The sequence below is a fragment of the Drosophila ananassae genome, chromosome 3R, assembly GCF_017639315.1.
Source record: "Drosophila ananassae strain 14024-0371.13 chromosome 3R, ASM1763931v2, whole genome shotgun sequence".
In the NCBI taxonomy this organism is placed as follows: Eukaryota; Metazoa; Arthropoda; class Insecta; order Diptera; family Drosophilidae; genus Drosophila; species Drosophila ananassae.
In genome coordinates this window covers 25,961,437-25,984,809 of record NC_057930.1, presented here as the reverse complement: position 1 = coordinate 25,984,809, position 23,373 = coordinate 25,961,437, and the positions used below count along the sequence as shown (strand labels likewise).

Genomic DNA, 23,373 nt, shown 5'->3' with positions numbered 1-23,373 from the left:
GGCCTCTTCTCTGGAAGGTTTTCGGTTTTATTTTAACAAACTATTATAAAATTGGATGCTTTTGTCTCATTGCTTCTTGTCCATATACACAGATACATTAAATATCAATATCATTAAATTAAAAAATACAATATCTGTTCGGTAATATACTCGTATTTGTAGATACATATATCTTGCCACGCTCCCGTCCGCTGCTACAATGCCACAATGTCACTATGCAATCGATTACCCTTCGATTACTCCGATTAATTCGATTAATCCGACTTCCGCGATCTAGTCGATATGTTTGTCGCTATGCCCCTCAAATGGATAGACTCAAAAAAGCATAAACACTGATGAGCTCTAACTGGAATACCATACGTATATGTCTATATTTTGCTGAAATTTCGATTCTAATTCGTAATATTCGAGTATTGGTATTAATTTTTGGCTGCAATTTCTCGCTATGTCTACAAGCCTTTTGTCTAAATCGCTGATAAATTCCATTAGGATAGGTGTCTCATATATACCCACTATATATCGTTGCTGTTTCTGAAAATGTGTTTCGATTTGGATTCGTTTTATTTAAACTTAAAATGTACACAAGTAACTATAGACTAAACTACAGAAATGCTTTAAAAATTAGCCCAGAACTATACAAAATCGCTTATAGCGCCGCCCACTCATCCTCCGAATCTTTTCTATTTTAACTCTCACTCAACCCGCAGATCAGTTGCAAAAAAAATTATACATATTTTTAATATATCCCCCCATAGTTGGGAGGATAGTTCAAGCGACAGAACCTAAACTCGTCAAGTTTTCAAAATAATGCTCAACTTGTGTATCCACTACTGAGAACTGAGACTGTATCACTCCCTAGATACTAGAATTCAAAACGTTCCGCTTGAGCTACTTTCACTGTCAGGACTGGGGACCCAGGACTCGACACATCCCGCTCTCTACTTGGGCAACTCGTAGATCTGGACGGGCAGCGCCTTGGGCGTTATGATCTCATCCTCGAAGTCCTCGTCGTCGCCGTGGATGGCGTAGTCTCCGCCGTTGTGCTCCCCCTCGAATTCGTTGGGCACTATCTCCACGTCGCTGGGCCGCGAGGTGCTCCGGGATCCTCCGCCGCCGGAGTCGCTGCCGTGCCGATTGGATCTCGTCTTGGTCGACTTGCTGACAAAGTCGCGCAACATGTGCGAGTACAGGATATCGTCCAGGTAGTACATAGTGCCCAGGTTGTAGACAAACACCTCGCTCTCCGTGATCTGGGCGTTGTTCACGCTCGTGTAGTTGCTGCCCGGGTTGCGGGTGATCTTTATGTGTCCACCACCGATCGTCTCGAACACCTCATTGTCACGCAAATCGCGGTTGTAGAGCCGACCCTTGACAAAGTGATTCAGTAGCATTTTTACACCGCGTTGGGAGCCCTTCAAAATTTAATTTTCATTAAGACTTATATGCTTTATTTCGATATTTTACTTACCATGACCTCATCGGAGAGTCGGTCATAGCCCAGCTTCTCAAAGGCTCGATCCTCTGGCACAAAGAAGGTGTAGTTGGCACCAGAAATATGGGGAGCAATCTCAGCATTGTTTAGATATCTAAGGGGACAGATAAAAATAATGATGACATCCTGGGTTATTCCAAAAAATATTTTAAAAACCTGGTAATCTGTGAGAAGCGCGGATCTCTCTCCAAAGCCAAGAACGAATGGGACAGGAACTGGGCTCCAAACCAAGGGAATGCCAGCAACGGAGGAGTTTCCTTGTCCTTGTGCATCTGTGATGGAAAGAAATTGGGATTAAAAATGACAAGCAACATTATATTAGTTTCAGGATTAGTTATATCATTAGCATTAGTTATATTTTTCAGGGACTGCTGCATTTTGGGAATGCTCTATACGGCCATGAACGATGTCTGTGTCTTTGCCAATTTCCATTCGATCCTTAAGCGGGATACCTTAATCGATTTTTAGATCAATTCTACATTAATCTGCATTGAAACCAGCCATTGCTTTATTTTTTTGAGATTTTTAGGTAATTTTTCCATGGCACTCCCTTGAGAATTTGGGGAAACCACGGAAGTGCCCCATATGACCTAGAAGAATGTTTGTATCTTTCATAATTTTTATCACATCCTTGAGCGGAATACCCCAATCGAATTGTAGATCGATTCTCCACCAACTTTCATTAAAACCATCGATTGAAATTTTTTTAAGATTTTGCGTCCATTTTTCTAAGGGACTCCCTTGAGAATTTGGGGAAACCACGGAAGTGCCCCATATAGCCCAGAAGAATGCTTGTATCTTTCTTAATTTTTATCAGATCCTTGAGCGGAATACCCCAATCGAATTGTAGATCGATTCGACGTGAATTTAAACCCACCTTGCGTTTGTGAAAGTGTAATTCCACTGCAAGTTACTTTCATAAAGATATTTCTTGAATAACAAAGCGTAGAGCAAAGTCAAATTATTATTGGTATTGGAATTTTATTAACAGCCATTTATAAACATAACACCTCCGAATGATTTTTCTACCCGCATTCCCCCTTTATTGGATGCATCACCTACTTTTTGTATATGATCACGTTAGGATAGCTGAACGAAGTCATTTATCAACATCAGGCATTTTCATTTGGCCCATTTTCGGAGTTTTCCGAGCTGTCTCTTGGCTTTAACTTTTTCTGAGAGTCAGTTGCACCATGTCCTGTCTAACGAGCGTTCTGCAGCTGTTGCAAGTGCTGACAACGCTCGCGGGTTGCAACTTCTACCAATACGTAAAAGGCAAGCGGCGCCCCTTCGAGCCAAACCAGAAGCTCTATAAGACCGTGGAGGCGCTGCACAGATTCTGGCTAAGACCCTGGCTGATTCTTATGTTATTTCTTCATTCACCGAATGTCCTGTTGCAGTTCCTCTGGGGATTGTCGGACTATTCCCCTAATAGCTCCCACTCTTTGGATGTGACGTATAAAGTGGAAAGGGCCGCACTAATGTATCAGAACTTGATCATCACCGTGGCCATATACTATAATTTCAGGTCTCTAATACTACAATCTAATTGAAAATTTAACCAATAATTTCATTAATCCTAACAGATATCGCATTGATCGATTGAAACATGTGCTCGACGAGTTCTATAGGATGTACCACCTATATTTCCAAATCTGCGGTCAGAAGGTCAAAGTGAATTTGTTTCATATACTTTTACCAACAATACGAATGATCATAGCAAGTGTATATTCAGAAAGCGTAAAACTCTTAGATTTTGGGAAACTCACATTTATAATGGAGTTGTCAACATTACTCTTCCTGTGCATTCAGCCCTTTCTTCTGTCTCTGGTTGCCACTTTGGGAGTTTTAATAATTCATGGATTTTACGGAATTCAGCATAAAACTAGTCCTAGAAGGAAGTTCCTGCTTTTTAGTTTTTATAGAATCCTGATAAAGCTAAGACAAGACTTTGATCATCTTCTCAGGCCCTTTGTCTGGGCGGGCTTGCTAGAGTGTTTTATAATTTTCACTGGCTCTTTTCATATGGAACTCTACGATCAGCATTCCCTTTATGATTTTTTCAGGAACCTATTGCTGATGTCCATATGCCCTCTGATTTTTTTTTATGTTACAATAAATATCAGTGAGACGGAGAGAAAGTTTGGTCGCCTAAAATTCAACTCAAAGCCACAACGTCAGGTGAGTGATAATATTTCGAAAATATATTAAAGGTTCTGAGCTATTTTCCTAAACATTACTAGCACCAATTGTTTTGGCTTTACAGACAAGTAATGTTCGCGGCAGTGGATAAAAATAAGCTAAATGTCTTTGGCCTGAACCGGAAAACCCTTCTGAATATGTTGAGTGTTGCCTGGGTTTTAGCCATGTTTACAAATAGTCTTATGGTTAATAGCAGAGCTGGAATGGAGCATTTTAAAAGAATAATAGTCAAGAAAATCTGATATAGTTGTCAAAAAGTAATAAAAATAATAACCAATCCTTGAGTGGAATACCTTAATAGATTTTTAAATCAATTGTCTGTTAAAACCTTGGACCTTTTCCGTAGGACTCACCCAAAAACCTGATAGAATTATGTTATATGGACTCACCTGATGCAACTTGGAGACCACTGCTTCCGTGACAAAGAGCACCTCGGAGATGATGAACACCTGATTGCCATTCGAGAGCTGGTAGTCGGACATAATGGTCACATTATTCACCGTGGGAGTAGCTGTGGAACGGAGATGGGAGGAGGTGCCACATACCGATGTCATAAATTGAGTTTTGGAAAGTAATTTATGCTTCGCCACTTACGCTGGCCATGGAAGACGACATCCTCCCCGCCGAGAGTGTGAACGACCACCTCGTCCATGTTCCGGACGTCGGCGAGTCGCAGGGGGCGCTGCATGGGAAGGAAGTGATTGCGGAGCACCGACTCCGTGAACTCTGGGACGCTGAACGGATAGAAGCCCCAGTCGATGGGATGCCAGCGCTGGAAGGCGTTGTCCGACGGAATTAGGACCGTGTACGCGTTGTCGTCCATTATTCGGGTGAGATTGCTCTTAGAAAGAAAGTGCTGGAAGACCTTTGTTCCGGTTTTCATGTTGCCCAAGAAGGACATCAGCGGGCTGGCCTTTGACTCCTTGATGACGGGCTCCACCTTGGCGTGGGCATTTGTGATATTCGGCTGCTCCAGTGGCTGGGGGTCGTTGTTGCGGCTGTTCAGTACACAGAGAAAAATCATTAAATTGATATTAAATGTTTCTTTTCTCGTTTTAAAATTTGTGGATTATAGAAAGTCAATATTGCTGATAACCACTTCAGATGGTAGAAACTTTAAAGGAGATGGTAATGATGATGGCACTTGGTGGTGGGATTATGACCAAAGATTGGGCTAGAGACTCGCTAGGCGACCTCGGCCGAAAGTGGGGAGATGGAAAGCCACATCGTGGGGGAGGAAGTGGGTGCGAAAAGTTGGACCAGCAGAAACTTTGCTTTCCGCCTGATAAATTTCGCATGAGTGCACTTTTGACCGCATACAAACTAGGACTAACAACTTGGCCAAAGCCTCTACAGTGGTTTTACACAAATTTTAATACAAATTAGAAAAATTTTACTTTCATTTAATGCAAATATTAAACTAAGAATATAAAATAAATGGCTTCAAATAGGAAATTTGAATACTATAACCCATTTTTGACATATTTTTTACCCCATTGTGCAGCGCTTTTGGTGTCCTTAGTCCTTAGTACTCACTTGTTCGTTTCCTGTATGTTCCGCTTGGAGTAGGGCGACTTCCTATCGCCCAAATAACCATCGATTGCAATGGCCATCAGGTTCTCATTGATACGTAGCTTATAGAGTATTTGCTGCCCATTGAGTAGCCAAACATTGTTGTGGGATTTTTCCAATTTACGGAAAACGATTTTGTGTCCGTTCCCATTGCCGAAGGACTCCTCCTCCTCCTTGCTGTTGCCCACTCCGCTGTAGCTATCGTAGATTTTCCCGGGCACCAAGTGCTCCAACATGAACTCCTTCAGTCGCGGCTTTTCGATGTTACGGACATCGATTTTGGGCACAATCAGAGTGTACGGAATGTCTGCAGTCCAGATAGTCCAATATGCAAAGATAGATGGATGGATACATTTGTATTTACGTGTGTAGTATTTGTGGCAGTGAGGCAACAGAGGGGGGAATTGCTCACTTAAAAATGTAAACTGTTTTCGTTCATTTACGGCTAAGTGCTGGCGCTCAGCTCACCTGAATCCCCTACCTGTCTGCATGCTAATCAAGTAATTAACTTCGGGCCTAGTCGCTTTTTTCCTGGGCGTGTAGTCTGGGGAATTTTCGCGGTCCTAATTAAATTTTTTTATTATGCTGCTCGCATAAGAAGGTGTGTCAGGTACACACAGATATTTTTGTATTTTTTTACCCTAGCATATGGCATTGTCTGAAAGCCGTAAGGGCGAGCAAGTTTCCTACTTTATAAAGTAAATATGTTCATGAACCTTTATCCCTGGTATATTTAAAAATACTTTCTTTTTAATCAAAAACATGGTGAGACCTTAATAAGTTATGTAAAATATAAAAGTTTACCAAAAACTAACTCCTGGTATTTGAATTTAATTAATAGCAATGCTACCATTTATAAACATACCACCTCTGAATGAGTTTTCCACCCACATTCCCCCTTTATTGGATACATCAAAGTGCTTTTTGTTTATGATCACGTTTGGACAGCTAAACGAAATCATTTATCAACGTCACGCATTTCCATTTTCGGAGTTTTCTGAGCTGTCTCTTGGCTGTTAGCTTTTTCTGGGAGTCAGTTGCGCCATGTCCTGTCTAACGAGCGTTCTGCAGCTGTTGCAAGTGCTGACAACGCTCTCGGGTTGCAACTTCTACCAATACGTAGAAGGCGAGCGGCGCCCCTTCGAGCCAAACCAGAAGCTCTATAAGACCGTGGAGGCGCTGCACGGATACTGGCTAAGACCATGGCTAATTCTGATGTTTTTTCGTCATTTATCAAATCTCCTGTTGCAGTTCCTCTGGGGATTAACTGAATATTCCTCCAATAGCTTGAATTCTTTGGTTGTAATGTATAAAGTGGATTGCGTCGCCCTAATGTATCAGAACATGATCATCATCTTGGCAATATACTATAACTTCAGGTCTCTAATATTATAATCTTATTGAAAATTTAACCAAATATTGAATATATTCTGAACAGATATCGCATTAATCGGTTGAAACATGTGCTCGACGAGTTCTATAGGATGTACCACCAATATTTCCAAATCAACGGTCAAAAAGTCAAAGTAAATTTGTTGTGTACTCTTTTTCCAACAATTCGAATGATCATTGCATGTTCTACGCCTTTAACAAATCCAAGACTTGTGAATTTCGGGCAACTCACATTTTTAATGGAGTTTACGACATTACTTTTCCTGTGAATTCAGCCCTTTCTTCTGTCTCAGGTTGCCACTTTGGGAGTATTAATAATTCATGGATTTTACGGAATTCAGCATAAAACTAGTCCTGGAAAAAAGCTCCTGCTTTTTGGTTTTTATAAAAAGCTTATAAAGCTAAGACAAGACTTCGATCATCTTCTTAGGCCCTTTGTCTGGGCGGGCTTGCTAGAGTGTTTTATAATTTTCACTGGCTCTTTTCATATGGGGCTCTACGATGATCATTCCCTTTATCAGTTTTTTAAGAACCTATTACTGATGTCCATATGCCCTCTGAGTTTTTTTTATGTTACAATATCCATCAGTGAAACGGAGAGAAAGTTTGGCCGCTTAAGATTCAACTCTAAGCCACAACGTCAGGTGAGAGATCATATTTCGAAAAACTATTGGGAGTTCTTGGCTGATTCTTCGAAATATTTCCAGCACCAATTGTTTTGGCTTTACAGACAAGTAATGTTCGCGGTAGTGGATAAAAATAAGCTAAATGTCTTTCGCCTGAATCGGAAAACCCTTCTGGAAATGCTGAGTGTTGCATGGGTTTTAGCCATGTTTACAAATAGTCTTATGGTTAATAGCAGAGCCGGAATGGAGCATTTTAAAAGTATAGCAATCAAGAAAAGTCTTATATAGTTTACAAAGAGTAAATCTGATTTGTCATACCGTCCGGACTGCTTTTTTACTCACCCGATTTTGGCTTATAGCCGTACAATTCGAGGACGGGAAACCCATCGTCGATGAACCGGTAGACCGGCTGCCACTTTTCGTCCTCCTGCTGGCTGCGTGACAGGCTGCCCAAATCGGGCAGCACTTTGCTCTCAATCAGCTTGGCATTCTTCAGGCTGGCATCGATTCCGGTTGCCGATGTTGCAGCTGCGTCTGCGGCAGCTGCAGCAGCAATCTGGAGCACCAGCGACAGCAACACGAATGTTGCCAGCGGCACTTGCAACATTTTGCGCGACATTCGGGTTTTGGGTTTCTCGCTTTGATTTGGTTTGATTTACTTGATGTTGTGTGCTTTTGTTTTGCAGCTCTTGTTCGTTAGCAAATTGGGAAAATATTTTTAATTGCTAGCAGCTAGCACTTTTGGAGAGTTTGTCGGTTTGTTTGAGGTTGTTATTTTCTTCGAGTTGTTGCCACTTTTCCAGTTGTTTCCCAGTTGTTGGGTTGTTCAGTTCTGCTTCAGTTTTTTGATAGTTTTACGGTACCACGAGTTTATTCATTTTTCTGTTCAGTTTGTGTGCTTGTCTTGGGGGAAGAGAAGCTTTACATAATTGTCAAGTGCTGGGGGGAGGAGAAGGGGCTGGTTTTGATTAGTTTGCAAACTTAAAACTTATTGAAATTCCAGGCGGTGCCTGCGCGACTTAATGCGGGTATGCGAGTGTTTTGTATGCAAATCGCATCGCATTTTTCGTCTTCTATAGATATATATAGGGAATATATATTGGATAGATTCTGCCGGCCTGAGTTCATCACGACGGGATTTGCATTTGCAGTCTTGTCCCGGGAAAGGCCCACCCAAAGGGCGGTTACCATCGAAATGGGATGCAAATCAGCCGATGTGTATCGGGAATAGTTACGTTTGCGCATTTCTAGTCGGAGCGTATGATTTCCAGTCGTTTTGCGCACAAATCGTGGCTGAACAATAAACCATAATGCGCGACAATTTGTATATTTTCTGACCTCTGGGCTCGGATCTGATCGCATACAAGGCTGTTCGCCCAGCGGCATGTGCACCCACACAGACGGAGATACAGATACAGATACAGATACGGATAAGAGATACAGATACTGTGTGAAGAAAGTAAATTATTTTCAATTGAAGCTGACACAACTAGATGGCAAACTACGGCGTAAATAAATCCAGCAGTCGGATAAAAGAAACCTCTGACAAACACTTTGCGACCAAAAGAAGAGCTCTCAATTTATACTTTTTTCCACGGAATCCGGAAACGGGGCACTGTGTGTGTGTGTCTTTTGCACCTTTGGTGCGCTTTTAGCGACCTGATTTGCTGCGATTCCCGCTTCGATTTATACGGACAGTTCCCAGGGCGGCCGGGTCCCCTCGGACCTGGATTGAAAGACCTGGCAGCTGGGCGGACCACACAGGGGATGGAGATCACAAAAGGTTTGACGGGTGCCCAGTGAAAAAAGGATAGAGCAAAGGCTTTGTGAAAGATTCGGTCCCTGGAGGAAAGCCTGCTAAGCAGTATACCCTGTAAGCAGTCTCGCCACCTTCGTTTCTGATATCTTTGGAAGTAACTTTAGTTTCTCCTTTTAAACATAAACTCTAACCAATCTCTGCATATAACAATTCATGCAAATTGCTCTCCCCTCCTCTCGGATGAAAAACAATTTCCATCACATTCGAATTCCCTGTTCATTTGCCACTGGGCATTTATCACTTATCACAAACGCTCATTATTCATGATTATGCTTTGGCTTTTGTGCAAAATTGTGCAACTACCGCGGCTGTCCCGGCTCCCATGGACTTCTGGCGGGCTGTCTGGTCTGTCACTGGTTTCCCATTATGGCGGAACTCCCCTCCATCTGTCCCAGTCGCAGTCCCAGTCCCGGTCCCATTTTAAGATTATACACAGAGGACAATTGTATAGGTATATAAAGCTGTATATAGGAAAGGGATAGTGTTATAAGAGTGCACTATAAATATTTCTAACTACCTAAGTGATCTTAGATATCGAAGTCTTAGAAATATAATACTGAAAGCCTATTTCGGATGAATGATTGCAAATCCTAAGAAGTTGGAAACTAAGATTGTTTTCAGTGTAATGTCTCCAGCCTCCAGACTGAGACTGGCAGCAATTGCTGTGATTGTGCTGACGAGGTTTTGTGGCCGAGCTCCAGCATCAGCATCTGAGAGCCTGAAACGGCGACTGACTTTCCGACCGACTGCTGCACTATATATAGTACCGACTTATATAGTATATACACGTAAGTAAATGTTGTCTTGCCCTCTTACAACTTTGTATTTTTGGCTTCTTTTCGAGCCGCATTGTGTGCGAGTGCGAGTGCTTGTGTGGTTTTTAATGAGAGTCTCGTGCAGGTCTCTTCCGTTGTGGGGAGCCGACATTATTGTAATTGATATTATTGTCATGCGGCAGGTTTATTTATACAGCCAGTCGGCTTTTTAATAAGCATCGTTCGGGCCTATGCTGCTGCATTTTATATGACGCTCCAAACGGGCATTCAGTTACTTTTTTATGACGTTTAAATTCCGCATTTTATTGGAGCCTTTTTGAAGGATCTCATAAATATGCAAGTGGGTCTTGCAATACACTTTATGGAAAAAGTAAGAGTTGCAGTTCGCGGAACGGCTTTAATCAGCTTTAGTTTGAAATTAAATGCTCATCTGAGGGACTGACAGCTGAACTTTCCGTCAAGTTTGATGAACTATTTAGAAAATTACCCAGCGAAAGGTGAACTTAAACGACTAGTAATTGGCGTCTCTGGGATAGTTTTCCGGGTATTCTGCCCGGCCAGAACACGAGCTTCCCTTGCTCACTTTTTAATTACTTTTTCATGTGAAGCTTGCCAAGTTTTTCCAGCTCGTCCTGCTTTATCTTTTGCGAGCAGGTAGCATTCTTGTGTGATTAAGAAATTCTTGGGAAACAATTCTCCGGAATGGGGCTGGGAGTCCGGGGCTGGGAAAAGCCGGTAAGTCCGGTGGAGCACACACTTGTTATGCAGTGCGGAAAATTAAACGTCGGTTGCCCGAATTTGTGTATCCGAAAACAGGAAAACAACGCAGTCGTCGGATGGTTGTAGTTTGTAGTACTACTACTACTACGACTAATACTACTACTACTACTACTAGTTGTTGTATCAAAATACTACACAACAAGAAGAGCAACAGCAGCAGTAGCAGTAGCAGCAGCGGCAACAGAAACATCCGCAGGAACAGCAACATCACAAGCAGCAGCAGCAACAGCAGCAACAATAAACAGAGAGGCAGAGTCCAGAGTGCAAACCAATTGAAATTAATTTGCATAATATAAATCTGGACATTCAGCAATAGAATGGAACAGAATCCGCTTTCCCTCCAACACCCTAGCCACCTCCTCCGGCACGCCCCCGCGATGCACAAGCCGCTAATTCTGGGATTATTCACAGTTTATTGCACTTAGTTTTCTTGCACAAAAAAAGTTCTTTCTCTCCGCCACTTTCCCCCACCGGGCCGACACTTTTCACTTTGTCCGGTGCCATTTTATATTCTATTTTTCATTTTCCGCTTTCCCTGTTTTTATTTGGTCACTCATTTTCGTGGGGAATTTGAATTTAAATTGGATTAGTTTTGTATTCTTAGTGGTCTCTTTGATAAGTTCTTGTTGGTTTTCTCTTAATTTCTGTTTTCACTAGAATTTACTTTCCGCTCTACGCAGCAGGCGCGGTGCCTCGGCAAATGTTGCGTCTGTTGTGCCGGAAAATTGACGACGAATTGAGAGCTTTCGCTTCAGTCGGTGCTTTGGGGCTCCTTGGCTGTGGTTCAGGGTTGCCAGGTTTTCCACATGAAATTTCTGCTGAAGAAAAATCATATCCTACTAAGCCATTTATGCATTTGAAGCCATTGTTTTCAGTGAATACTCGTAATTTATTTATTTATTTACATTTATTTTGGCAGCTTTGCTATGACAACGGTAGCTAAGACAGGTTTTAATAAATCAAGTTAGCTTTTTAAACAGAAAAGCTTATATGCGCGAGCTTTCAAGCAAGTCTCGTTAAGTTCAGCCTCGAACCTAATTCAGATATTACGTATACGTATGAATATTACGTATACGTAGAACTATTTTTTAAATTTGTAAAAATAAGGCACATAAAACCTGTATTTAATGATTTATTTTGGAATTAACTTAAATATTTATATTTAATTTTCTTGATTATAAATCTAAACTTTATAAACTGTATGTATTTTATTTATTATTTTTATTTTATTTACTATTTATTATATATAATATATATATATATATTTATATTTATTATTTACTAGGAAAATAAAGAAGCTTATCCCATACCTGTGTGCAAATTTTATTTAAAACAAACACTACATTTCTTCAATAACAAATTAATCAAGTATACGCACCGTACACCCACACACATTAAATCGGAATAACAAGACATTAACACATGGAACAGCACTTGAATGGCAATTATTAACACATTAACAGGTCGCTACATGCCGGATTTATTTGCACAATTCATAATTATAATATGCAGGCATCATTGGTAGGCGACACGTGACAGTAAAAACAATATAAATAATAAAATACGCGCCAGCAATTTGTTTAAGGTCCGCAAACACAAAAACATTGAATGCGTAATGTATAAGAATACACCGTACGGTTAAAGGCATACGGTGTCGATACAACAAATTAATTTTCATGCTATTAAATGCAGCAAGTACTGCCAAAGTAAATAAACACGACCGAGTAAAACAAATAGAGAACAATCAAACGCAAGGACACGGAGCTCGGCGCACCGCGCACGGCTCACCCAGAATCAAAGCGGCCAATTCAAGGTTTCGCAAACAAAGAGATGCGAAAACAGGACTCGGGCCAAATGAAAGCAAAACACAGACCCTGGCAAAAAAATGTGCATAAATATGCGACTGGATTAAAGTCTTAGGAGTCGTCTGAAGAGTGCACACATGGGCGGACTGTGAAAACGAATAAATATGGCTATACAATTTATCCAGACGGAGTCCTGGAGTGGAAGCCCATAGAGCGGAGGCTGCTCTTTTATTTGGCAACATGTATTTACATAGATTTACATTGAAAACACTTTAAGGCCTGGCCCAATCAACGCCAGCAGTGGCAATAGAGCAGGGCCGAGTCCTGGAGGCTCTGCTAGCTTACCCCAATTGTCCTGGCCCGAAAAATGGTTAAATGACATGAAAGACCGATGCCCCTTGGCCCGAAAACAAAAGTGCAACGAGGTCGTCCAGCACACACACACATAATGGCAACAACACCACAAATTCACACGCATTCGAGCAAACTTTGTGGTTAAAACTAAAGTGGCCTTTTTAGCATTCAACAAATAAAAAAAAAAGGGCCAAAAAGAAGTATAGAAATGTGGCTGGGACAAAAGTGTCCAAAGTTGCCTGCTCATCTGCATTTGGCCACAGTTTTCGTTTTTCGGCTTCTTTTATTTTGTTGGCCTCTTTTTTAATATTTCAACACAATTTCTGCATTGCAATGGCAATGGATTTTGGCCAACAGGAGGAGCGGCCCGACCGGAGGACTTTGTGGTAATTTATGCATGCTGTTTGCCTTCTCTTGACTCCTGGCTTTGTTGGTTGTAAAATAAATAAGAGATGTCAGAAAAATGCTTTGACATGCTCGTTACTTTGCTTATAGGCTGCATTTAGTGGCAGGAAGTTCTGGTGAAAGTTCCAAAAAATTGGAAACAAAACTATCCAGTATATACCTATATTTTTATCAAGTTAGCAGGCACTTTCAGCTGCTTGATCCTCACTTGGCTGAGCTCCGAGGGCCATCCCTGTCGGTCTTAACTAAAATTATCACCAGCCAGCCGGGCTTCAAGGCCTCATGGCCGGGCCAACTGCGGAGTGTAGTCAGTCAGGGGCTTATCACTGAATTGGCAGTTAGACTTAATTGAATATTCAAATGGGTGCTGGCTGGAGAAGGCAAGGACTCACTCGGCCTGATGAACCACTTTCCCAGCTCGGCTTTAATTCCATTGAAAATATTTTGCAACAATTTTAATACATTTAAATTCTCTTTAATGATTATGTTTTTTAATTGAAAGCAGTGTCATTTTTATTGATGTGGTCACACTTTGTAGTCGGGCGGTAATTTAATTATACATTGCGTGTGCATATGCAAAAAATAGGCGCTTAAGTACGGACTATTTACATAAATAATTAACATAAATTTGCCATACATTGTCGGCTCTGTTGAATGAAAGGCAATAAGAGAGAAATTACATTTAAATGCTGGATTTTATTTGCGATACATGGTGCATTTCTTTGGGGATTAGAAGACTGAAATTGTTTTTCTTTCAGGGGTCTATTTATGAGGAAAATGTTCTAGGCACCCCACTCCTTTTGGTCTTCGGATGAGATTTCCTTTTCACAGAGTGTCCTTGCTGAGTGGCATAATGAAAAGCGTTCAAGTGAAATTTACTTAAACAAATTCTAAGACACATTTCCCCAGGCAGTCAAGCAGTCGGGCATTCGGGCAGTCAAGGCAATGGCCATAAGAAATGCAGCGTTCAAATGTTGTGACTTCCCCAGTGCAGCTTAGGATTCTCAGTCTCGGATGCTGTTGCAACCAAACATTTTATTGGTATTTCACTTGCCTCGGCACTGAGCTTCTCATTTGTGTTCTTTTTTCCGCCGGCTTGTTTAAACTCTGAATAATGGAGAATCGGAGCTCGCTTGTGCAAATTCAATGATTTAAATATTTAAAATAGCGAGAGAATAAAATGGAAGACAGCTTTTGTTTAAATGCCTTTTATGTGCAATATTGAGCCAGCAGGCAATCGAGCAATAAATCAATGCAAAAATAATGCCTGTGCATATTGGATGTTTTTGCATTGGCTTTCCTTGGCTCAAGGATGAGTTGGTCTTGAATGGGAAATGATTCTAAATTGGATATTTGTGATATAGTTTATGTTAGAATTGAAATTCTAGGGACGTCTTCAAATGTAGCAAAGCAATCACAGTTTCTGGGTCTGTGATCATAACTCCCTTTAAGGGGACCCTACACATAGCCAAGTGTTGGTTGTCCGTCTGGGTTTCCCGCTTAGACTCCGGCGGCTGGCGACCGGAAGTGGCATTAACGCTTGAGCCCGAGGCGCCCACCCCGCCACTATGATTAAGTGCGGAAAGCGTCGCCTCCGTCTGGGTCAGGACATGGAGCACCTCCTGGCAAATAATTAGCATGGCCTCGGGTCCGGCGAGTAATTAAGGTAAGTCAGCTGTTGCCAACGTCTCGGCCAGCAGCAAAAAAATGCCATTCATTGTCAACGGAAATTAAAGTTTAATGGGGCGACGCGTTCCGTTTTTTGGCCGGGTTTTAGTTTTCTTTTTGAGCAGGTCCTGGTATTTTTAAGTGCAGAATGAGCTTGTCCTGCAGTTTTTGTGCTCAGCAAATGTTTCTAACATTTGAAGCTATTAAACTAGAATTTCCCCAACTCGATGACACACCAACTGCAGTCAGCGAATGCGGGGGCGGGAGAGCTGTTGGGAAAACATGGAAAATTCGGCACATAGCAAAGGGGGACACCGTTTTTTCACCAGTGGCGTGTGAAAAGCAATTACAGAAGTGATTCCGAAATATTTACACAAGCTGTGAAAATGTTTGGCCAACCAATTCTATGGGGGGACTCGGGGCTCTAAACTTTTTGTCCGGGCAGATGTGTGAAATCGAGAGTTGGAATAATTATGGGACTAACTGGAAAGGCTTTTCTGGAAGCAGTGACTAAAAAATAGTTTCATTCACACTTTCGATAAAGGACTAAATTGAATTATATTTCCATTAATGCTCTTGTTCATTCACTTTAATATTTATTGATTTAGCAATCCTTTGTTACATTCTCCGAACACTGACATTGAATTAATTAATTTGACACTTCGACACTGTGTTTGTCTATAAAGTAGTTGTATTTGTTTACAATTAAATGCCAACACTGCACTCGACAGTTGGCCCACAATCCGATGTTGTTCCATTAACTTTTGTTTGCTTATCTCTCGGGCCAATTAAAAAACACAAAGCCCTTTATCGGGCGCAGATTACGTTCATTATGGGTCGTAAATAATTAGTTGATTAAACGGGAGAGCCATCACTGAATGCCACAACTAAGCACTGTCTAGTCGGCTAGTTTTGCTTTAATTTAAACCTATTTTAGTCCACGGGTCTTTGGTTCTTATGAACTAATCAGTAGAGCCACTTTCAATGTGTTTGCACAACACAGTTCGATTGCAGGCACAAATTTTTATACGATAACTCAGGGAATTAGTCACGGTTCTTTTTCGAAAATATCATCGCACTTTGACGGACTGAATCTCCAGCCAGATCAGGACGGCGGCCAGGGCCACATAGACCGCCACAATGATGAAGATCTGCAGGGGACTGACGGTGAAGACCTGCACCACCAGCATCACGGTGCCCAGGATGAAGACGCCCGACAGAAAGAAGATCATCAGAATGGTGGACCAGTTGCGGAACCATGCATGCTTCTTGTCCGGTGGCGGCACAAATATGGGCTTGAGGGGGCTATACTCCTTCCGGTACTGTGTCTCATAGCCGCTGGTAAAATCGACCTCGTCGTGGGCTCTTCCCAGACCCGAGGAGCTCGCCAGTTTCCCGTCCGTGTCCATTGCGAAAGGCGTTCCGTATTCGACTAAAGAGAACTCTGTGTTTTCTCCACACTTCCCCATACTTTATTTTTCTTGATTACCAATCAGTTGTGGGGTCTGCGTTATTATCGCCCCGCCGAGAGGTGTTAATTGAGGCACCAACAAAGCAAACACTGAACCGTCAAGAGCTGACAATCTTTCGGTGTCTTTTTGTGACTCAGATAAGATACAGATACAACAGGTACCCCCAAAACTAAGAGAGACCGAATATACAAGCTGACAAGAAAAGCAACTCAAGCCAAGAGACAGCGATGGGATGGGATCAAGGTGAAAAGCCCTGATAACGATTTTTATTATTTTATCACATCAACGAATAATTCCCAAAATGCATGTGTCAACTAATAATATCATATTCATTTCATAAGGCTTCTGTAGATTGTTTAAGAATGAGTTCTCTTTTGAGAAGAAGGAGCTCTCTTATAACAAAGAATCTCTTAAATAACAAGAAAGGAAAGCTAACTTCGGGCGGAGCCGAAGTTTAAATACCCTTGCAGTTAAGTCGCAGTCCGCTAGGTGGCGCCACCCATCTTATATTATTAGATATATAGCGGATCGCATATAGTCGGCCGATCCTCATGAAATTTGGCAAATCAAATTCTTTTGTCCAAAATAGAATCTGTACCAAATCCCATCTTTCTAACTTAAAAAACACCAAAGTTATGCCAATTCCGATCGTTCTATGACAGCTATAGGATATAGTCGGCCGATCCTTATAAAATTTTGTACACAAGATATGTTGGTCAAATATAACATGTGTGGAAAGTCTTAACCCTCTAACTTAAAAAACACCAAAGTTATAACATTTCCGATCAATCAGTTATATGGCAGCTATAGGATATAGTCGGCCGATCCCGGCCGTTCCGACTTATATACTACCTGCAAGGAAAAAACGGATGTGTGCAAAGTTTCAACTCGATAGCTCCAAAACTGAGAGACTAGTTTGCGTAGAAACCGACAGACAGACAGACAGACGGACAGTCGGACAGACAGACAGACGGACAGACGGACATGCTTATATCGACTCAGGAGGTGATCCTGATCAAGAATATATTTACTTTATAGGGTCGGAGATGTCTCCTTCACTGCGTTGCACACTTTTGACCAAAATTATAATACCCTCTGCAAGGGTATAAAAATCAGGGTACTTTGAATTTAAAAATTCAGAAACCCTTAAGAATTAGAAATTATACAATAATTGCAATAGTATGGCCTAGTATGTCCTAGGGCAGGCACATCTAGGCGTAGCTAAAATTTATTTTTCTTATCTTCTAAACTTCTCCATAACGCTCGAGTAAATCCCGATTTTTCATCAAAAGCTCCCCTAATATAAGAATCATGAAAATGTTCCTAAACAATTAACTTCTGAGTGTATTCCCGAAGACGAAACCGATGCCGACGAAAATTTGCAGTGGGTATTGAAAGATTCGTGACTTTGGTGAATCCCAGTTTATTCAAAGCCCTCAAGCCGCCAAGATCAAACCGCCCCTACAACCATGAGGTAATCCTCTGTCAATTTTTGGTCAATAGTTTCTTAAAATTGACTTTACTCAAGTGACGACATGAATATTTTGCTGGAGGAGGGGAGCTTCGTCCTTGAAATGGATCAACCTGTACAAGTGAATGTCGAGGAGGAGCCACAGGAGCAGCTACAAGAGAATTATGAAGAAGACCACTTTGAAATTTTCTCACTTAGCTCCGGCCCCTATAGGTTTTTGCGAAATTGTAGCAATGCAGGAGTATGGATGTGTGCTCTCTACAACTTGTGCGTTATACTTCTACTGATCAGTGTCTATGTTTACAGACGCATGAAATAAAAGTTTCAATGTGAAAAAGTGTGTCTCTATTCGGGCATGAAAGTCAACTGTAATCCGCTTGCAGCTTACTGATCTCCGGGCCCTAAATGGGTTAAAACTTTGTACTCGTTTTTTGCTGCGGCCAAACAATTTAAGTTGTTGACAAAGTCATCAGCATGCAGCAGGCAGTGGCTTTGAAGAAATTGCAACATCAGCAGAAAAGAGGCAAAAAAAAAAGGGGACGAGATGCTGAGAACTTGCCACTGTTGCATTTTTAGTTTCTTTGTAGCGCGCAGCGAAAAACTTTTTATTTGTGGGACAATCGAATCTGGATTGGCGATGCTTATCAATTAAGAAAATTATTTAAATTCCATTTGTTTGAAGACAGTTTTTTTGATCCAAACAATTATCAGATCTATTAAAAGTTTGCCCTTTGGGAAATTCCTACAATATTTTAAAGTCATACTTGAGGTCGCATCTCTAGCCCCTCTTTATCTGTACAAATTTTCTTTGTTTATGCCAACTTTTTATATCAGCCACTCTAATCTGTCTTAAGAATACCGCCGTAAATCTTTAAGCCTCACGCGAGATTGTGGCCTACTTTTGTGCACCTTGGCTTTTGGCTCATTATTCAAATCTAAGACGCGGCTTAAAGTGAAAGCGATAGAAGCGCCGCAGAAATAAAAAATGCAAAAAAAGTATCAAAATTCATGAGGCGATGCGCGCGAATTATAGCGACTTACTTGATGGTTTAAAGGCGCTCCTCGCCAGGACTCCCATCCCGCTCCGGCCACTTCGCCCGGGTACATGCGTTTGTTGTTGCAAACTTTTTCCATCAAAAGTTTCGGTTTTCGATACGCCTGCTGGTGGCAGCTTCGGCTCCGGCTCCGGCTACAGCTCCCGCCACATAGCTCCCGCTCCAGGCCCTGCAAAGTGCCACTTCCGCTTTGCGTCAGTGCACACGGATGCCGAGCACAAAAGTGTGACTGAAGTGGCCTCGGCCGCCTGCCCCCATCCACCCACACTACGCCCCCTTTGTCGGAGACTGCTGCGGCACAGGACTCAGGTGTTAATTAACTGGCGGGGCAGCCACTAAATTTTAAAACTGCAACCTGCCCAAATTAATGAGACTGACGTTTGTGCGAATTCGCTGTGGGGGAATTGTGATTCGGTCCTGTGTTGGCCAACTTTGAAGTGCCCGGAATGGGTGAGTGCGAGTGAGTTTGGTGAAGGGACCATAAATCTGTTACTCTTAATTTTATTTTTAGGATATAACTTGAAGGATAATTGGTTAAATAGGGTACTGATTGTCTTCATATTTGTCTTTATGTAATATTGATTGGCCTTTGTGTTAATTAAGCCAGTGCTGGAAATTCTCTGGCCATGGAGCAAGTGGCCTGCATCGACCCGGGCGAGAAAGGGGCCAGGACTATTGGCTGCACTGCTGAGCCCTTGTGACACTAAATCAATTGGACCAAGTGTCTGTTGTGACAGATTCAACTAATGATGACAGATCAAGTACTAAGTCACTCACACATGGCCGACGCCGACGGCTGATGATGATGACGGGGATGAAGTCCTGTTCATGTCCTTGTGCGACACCGTAACTAATTTCCCTGCCGGTCACTTCATGTTGTGGAGCTGTTATGGGGCGGACATAAAGGACACTGGGCTAAGCTGGCAAGACAGCCTGTCACTGCAACAGTCTGACCCCTTTAGAAGTCTCCGGTGCAATGGCTCTCGTTATTAAATAATTAGATCTAATGTTGATAGAAATTGTGCACAGTTCTGGAACGCAGTTGTCAGTCCATGAAAATGCCATTTATTTAAACTGGATTTTTCGCCACTGGGCCAGTAACTTGGCGTAATTGAATTCGTATTCGCGGCTAGGATCACAAATTAGGCAAACTGTTTAGTAAATTATTAAGGCCCATAACTAATGCTGCGTTGAAAATGTGGCTTGCCTTTTAATTTCAACTTTAATTATCGAATTCGGCTGATGAATAATTGCGTACATATTTGCAAGTAAACACGGAAAAATATTAATTAAGTTGCTAAATTAGCTTTGCATTTAAAAAATATCAACCACTAAGCTTGTTGACACTAAAAAAGATGGTGTTTGAAATTGAGCACTTAATAAACATTTAGATATTTTTTAAAGCCTTGCATAAAGTTTTTCACTCGTGACACATATATTATTGGCAAACTAATTGCTTTCATAGGTTTTTATTTAATTGTAATTACATTTGCTCTTTGGAGCCTCCGCAATCCGCTTACCCCCTAATGCCCATTAAATGCAATTAACTTTCCACACATTATTGGTTTTTCGTAAAAAGCGTACAAAGCGCCGAAGACCACATTTAGGAGATTTCAAAAAATAGAACTTTTTTTTAGCAATCAGTGGTGACAAATTGGGCATGATGTTTGAAATTAATTTAAAGCTATTTGGACAGTTAATGTTCGCTCTTCGCGGATAGTTAGTTTATTAAATTAAACAGACATTAAACGTGCCTCTGACGGGTATTTGGGTCATCGGAGCAAAAAAGCAGCGAAAGGGCTGGAATTTAATTAAATACGCGCATAAATTATGCAATATAATGGCAAATGCACTCACAGTCGCATCTGTAATCGCGTATATTAAATTGCCTTGGGCGGGAAAACAGAACCCAAGGCCCCAGGCCCCCGAACACCCAACACGCTCTACGCACTTTGCACCATCAAGGCTCTCGCATAATTATTTCCAAATATTAAATTCAGCCCCGAAAAGTATGCAACCGAAAGTGCCAACTCGCTGGTGTTGTTCCCATTCGTCCGGTCTCCGAACTCCTGACTCCCCATTCAGTAGCCCAGAATCCCTGGACCTTCGGCATTATTAATGCAAGCGCCCCGGGTGATGGGGTGACCCCTCCTGTCGGTCGCCACAATTGCATCCCAGTGCGTACATTATTACACCAGAGACAAGCGGGTTAATTCCCATAAAGCATTCTCCTGCAATAGGGGTTAATGGACAAGGGTGAGTCGTAGGAAAGTCTGACATTACAGATAAAAAGTAACTGGTTGGAGGTATCCTGATAATAAAAATATTATTCTAAGAGCAAGAGTCAATAATCGGGAGAGCTGGAACATTCTCAAAGCCTCAAGACTTGTCTCTTTTTCAGCTTTAATTATATTTTACAACATAGTTTCATGGGTGATAAAAGTTAACAGATTTCGCTCAGAGACTAGTATATTTTGGGGAGAGTATAATAGATATTATAGATCTTTATCATAGACCATAGATAACCATAATAACCAATATTACGTTCCCGTGTATTTTAATCCTACATACCTTATATTTAGAAAACTCATGCATTTAAAAGTGTCATACACAAAAGCCGATAACTATATCCATAATTGGATTTATCTGATTCACCAATTTCATATTTATTTTTCAACCCAATCATGGCAATAAGAAACGATTATCTGGCTACCCATCCACAGAAATTGTCTGAAATTGTCAGCAGCCATGTTGGCCGCATAGTTTGTTTGCCTGACAGCCCTGGCGTGTGGGCGGACGATGGTAATGGGCGTGTCACTCTTTCAATTTACATGCCTGTAGTTCACACGCATGTCCATAATTTGCTGCACCCACACACTCTAGTGTTATTGTTGCAGTTGCAATGGCTGTTGCCACTTTCCGCTTGTCGTTTGTTTCAAAACAGTTTGCACATTGTTGTCATTAAGGACAATCGCAGTGGCTGTATCAGCAGCCGGGGGCTGATCTGTGAGGAACGGGAGAGAGTGAGGGGTCATAGAAAGTAGCATTATAATACCATTGTTTATGTTGTTCCTGTCTGACATTAATATCGCAGTAATTTCAATATTTAGTCAACCACTTCATAATGTGCGGCTTACTAATGATTATTAATTATTGTTGAATGTTTGCTATTATTTTGGCGCCTTGTTGTGCGGTTTTCAGTAACTTGGCTAACCACACATACACACACACACTAGAAACAAGGATAATGGATGTTTCGACCCATCTGCCACCTGTGTCACAGACAAAATGGGTCTCCACGGCCTGCTATCTGCCACGAGGCAGTGTAATGCCTGATTTCAACATCAGGCACAGAATTCCTGGTTTGTCAGACAACCCCTCGTTTTCAGGACATTATGCACTCCATTACCAGATCATCGTCGATAAGATGCAGCCCTCCGCACTCCGCACTCCCAAATCCCATCGCCATTTCCCACTAATTACGAGTATGGTCGACAATTAAAAGTCATTTATTATCTTGCCGCGTCCTTGGCCATAACAATGAGTTATGGTCACTAATTAAATCAGCAAATTACAAGCACGCACATTACATAAATTGTAAATTGCAAATAATTCCCTTGTGGGCAGGACTAACAGCTTCAGGTGGTCCCGTGGATTGGAGGGAAATTAAATATTTAAGGCTAGTTAGTTGCAATGCCTGATGGAGTGTCTGGTGTAGATTCCAAGGAATTAATAGTTCAAAACTCATCGATAAATCAATTGTGTCGTTCGGAAACTGCCTGTCAAAAGGGTACATTGTATTCCTTTTCACTTTGATCCCATATGTCATACGTTTGTATTATTTTTAAGCTTAATCCCGACACTACTAGGACAGCAAACCTTGACCCTTATGCGGCTAATGCTTGGCTTGACATTTTAAGGATATTTAAGCCACGCCCCTGCCCCAAAGGGGCTTCCGTTTGTTTTCATCTCCACTGGTAAGTGCTCCTTATCCCCTCCGAACTATTTTTGTCGGGATATGCATATGTGAGGGTATCCTGTATTCCCCGCCCACTTACCCAGTTGGCTGCCAAGCCACTAACGACACCCCAAGGCGGACTCTGTTGCCAAGTCAGCTGTTCGCCAGCTCAGCTCCTCTCTGGCGCTCCTTTTGGTCCTGCCAACACTCGACGCTCAGGACTGTCAATCACCTTTAAAGAGCAGCTACCTGTCTGCCTGCCAAAAGGATTTTTTGAGTCAGCCAGCTCCACAGGTTTATGCATTCAAGAATGTGCACTTGAAACTATTAGCTTGTAGTTTTATTAGAAGTGCGTTTGAGTTATATAATTATTTGAGAGAGGGTTCTATAGAAATTACAAAGTTCTATATTATTTGAACTGTTTAGACCATTTTTCTATTTTTGTTATTTAGTTGTTTTAAGAAGATGCTGCAAAGGTGTACTCACTAACTTTCCTTTAGACTTTGAAAACAATTTATGCAGCATT

General features: G+C 41.6%; 3 protein-coding genes and 1 long non-coding RNA gene across 6 annotated transcripts; 2 read left to right on the top strand and 2 right to left on the bottom strand.

The window, feature by feature from the left end:
• Positions 1-6: 6 nt before the first annotated feature.
• On the bottom strand, positions 7-11,442 carry LOC6497634. Of its 3 annotated transcripts, none has more exons than XM_001961634.4 (8): positions 11,324-11,442; positions 7,627-8,187; positions 5,231-5,573; positions 4,289-4,692; positions 4,084-4,205; positions 1,649-1,764; positions 1,469-1,586; positions 7-1,412 (listed from the first exon to the last, which is right to left on the bottom strand). In XM_001961634.4, exons 2-8 carry the CDS (start codon positions 7,901-7,903, stop codon positions 939-941), a joined length of 1,854 nt encoding a protein of 617 aa, XP_001961670.2. In that variant the 5' UTR covers positions 7,904-8,187; positions 11,324-11,442; the 3' UTR covers positions 7-938. The 3 variants fall into 3 exon arrangements, with proteins under 3 accessions (XP_001961670.2, XP_014761756.1, XP_014761757.1); XM_014906270.3 differs by having other exon boundaries at positions 7,627-8,223; positions 11,324-11,422; XM_014906271.3 differs by having other exon boundaries at positions 7,627-8,242; positions 11,324-11,404.
• On the top strand, positions 7,181-7,606 carry LOC123257425. The gene is made up of 2 exons (XR_006507489.1): positions 7,181-7,302; positions 7,366-7,606. It is a non-coding gene; the product is annotated as an uncharacterized LOC123257425 (long non-coding RNA).
• A 4,020-nt stretch (positions 11,443-15,462) lies between the features above and the next one.
• On the bottom strand, positions 15,463-16,437 carry LOC6497633. The gene has a single exon (XM_001961635.4). The coding sequence runs from the start codon at positions 16,358-16,360 to the stop codon at positions 15,962-15,964; it is 399 nt and encodes a 132-aa protein (XP_001961671.2). The 5' UTR covers positions 16,361-16,437; the 3' UTR covers positions 15,463-15,961.
• Positions 16,438-17,763: 1,326 nt separating this feature from the next.
• Positions 17,764-18,165, top strand: LOC26514063. The gene is made up of 2 exons (XM_014906809.3): positions 17,764-17,837; positions 17,892-18,165. The coding sequence occupies exons 1-2, from the start codon at positions 17,833-17,835 to the stop codon at positions 18,151-18,153; spliced, it is 267 nt and encodes an 88-aa protein (XP_014762295.1). The 5' UTR covers positions 17,764-17,832; the 3' UTR covers positions 18,154-18,165.
• The last annotated feature ends 5,208 nt before the right edge of the window (positions 18,166-23,373 follow it).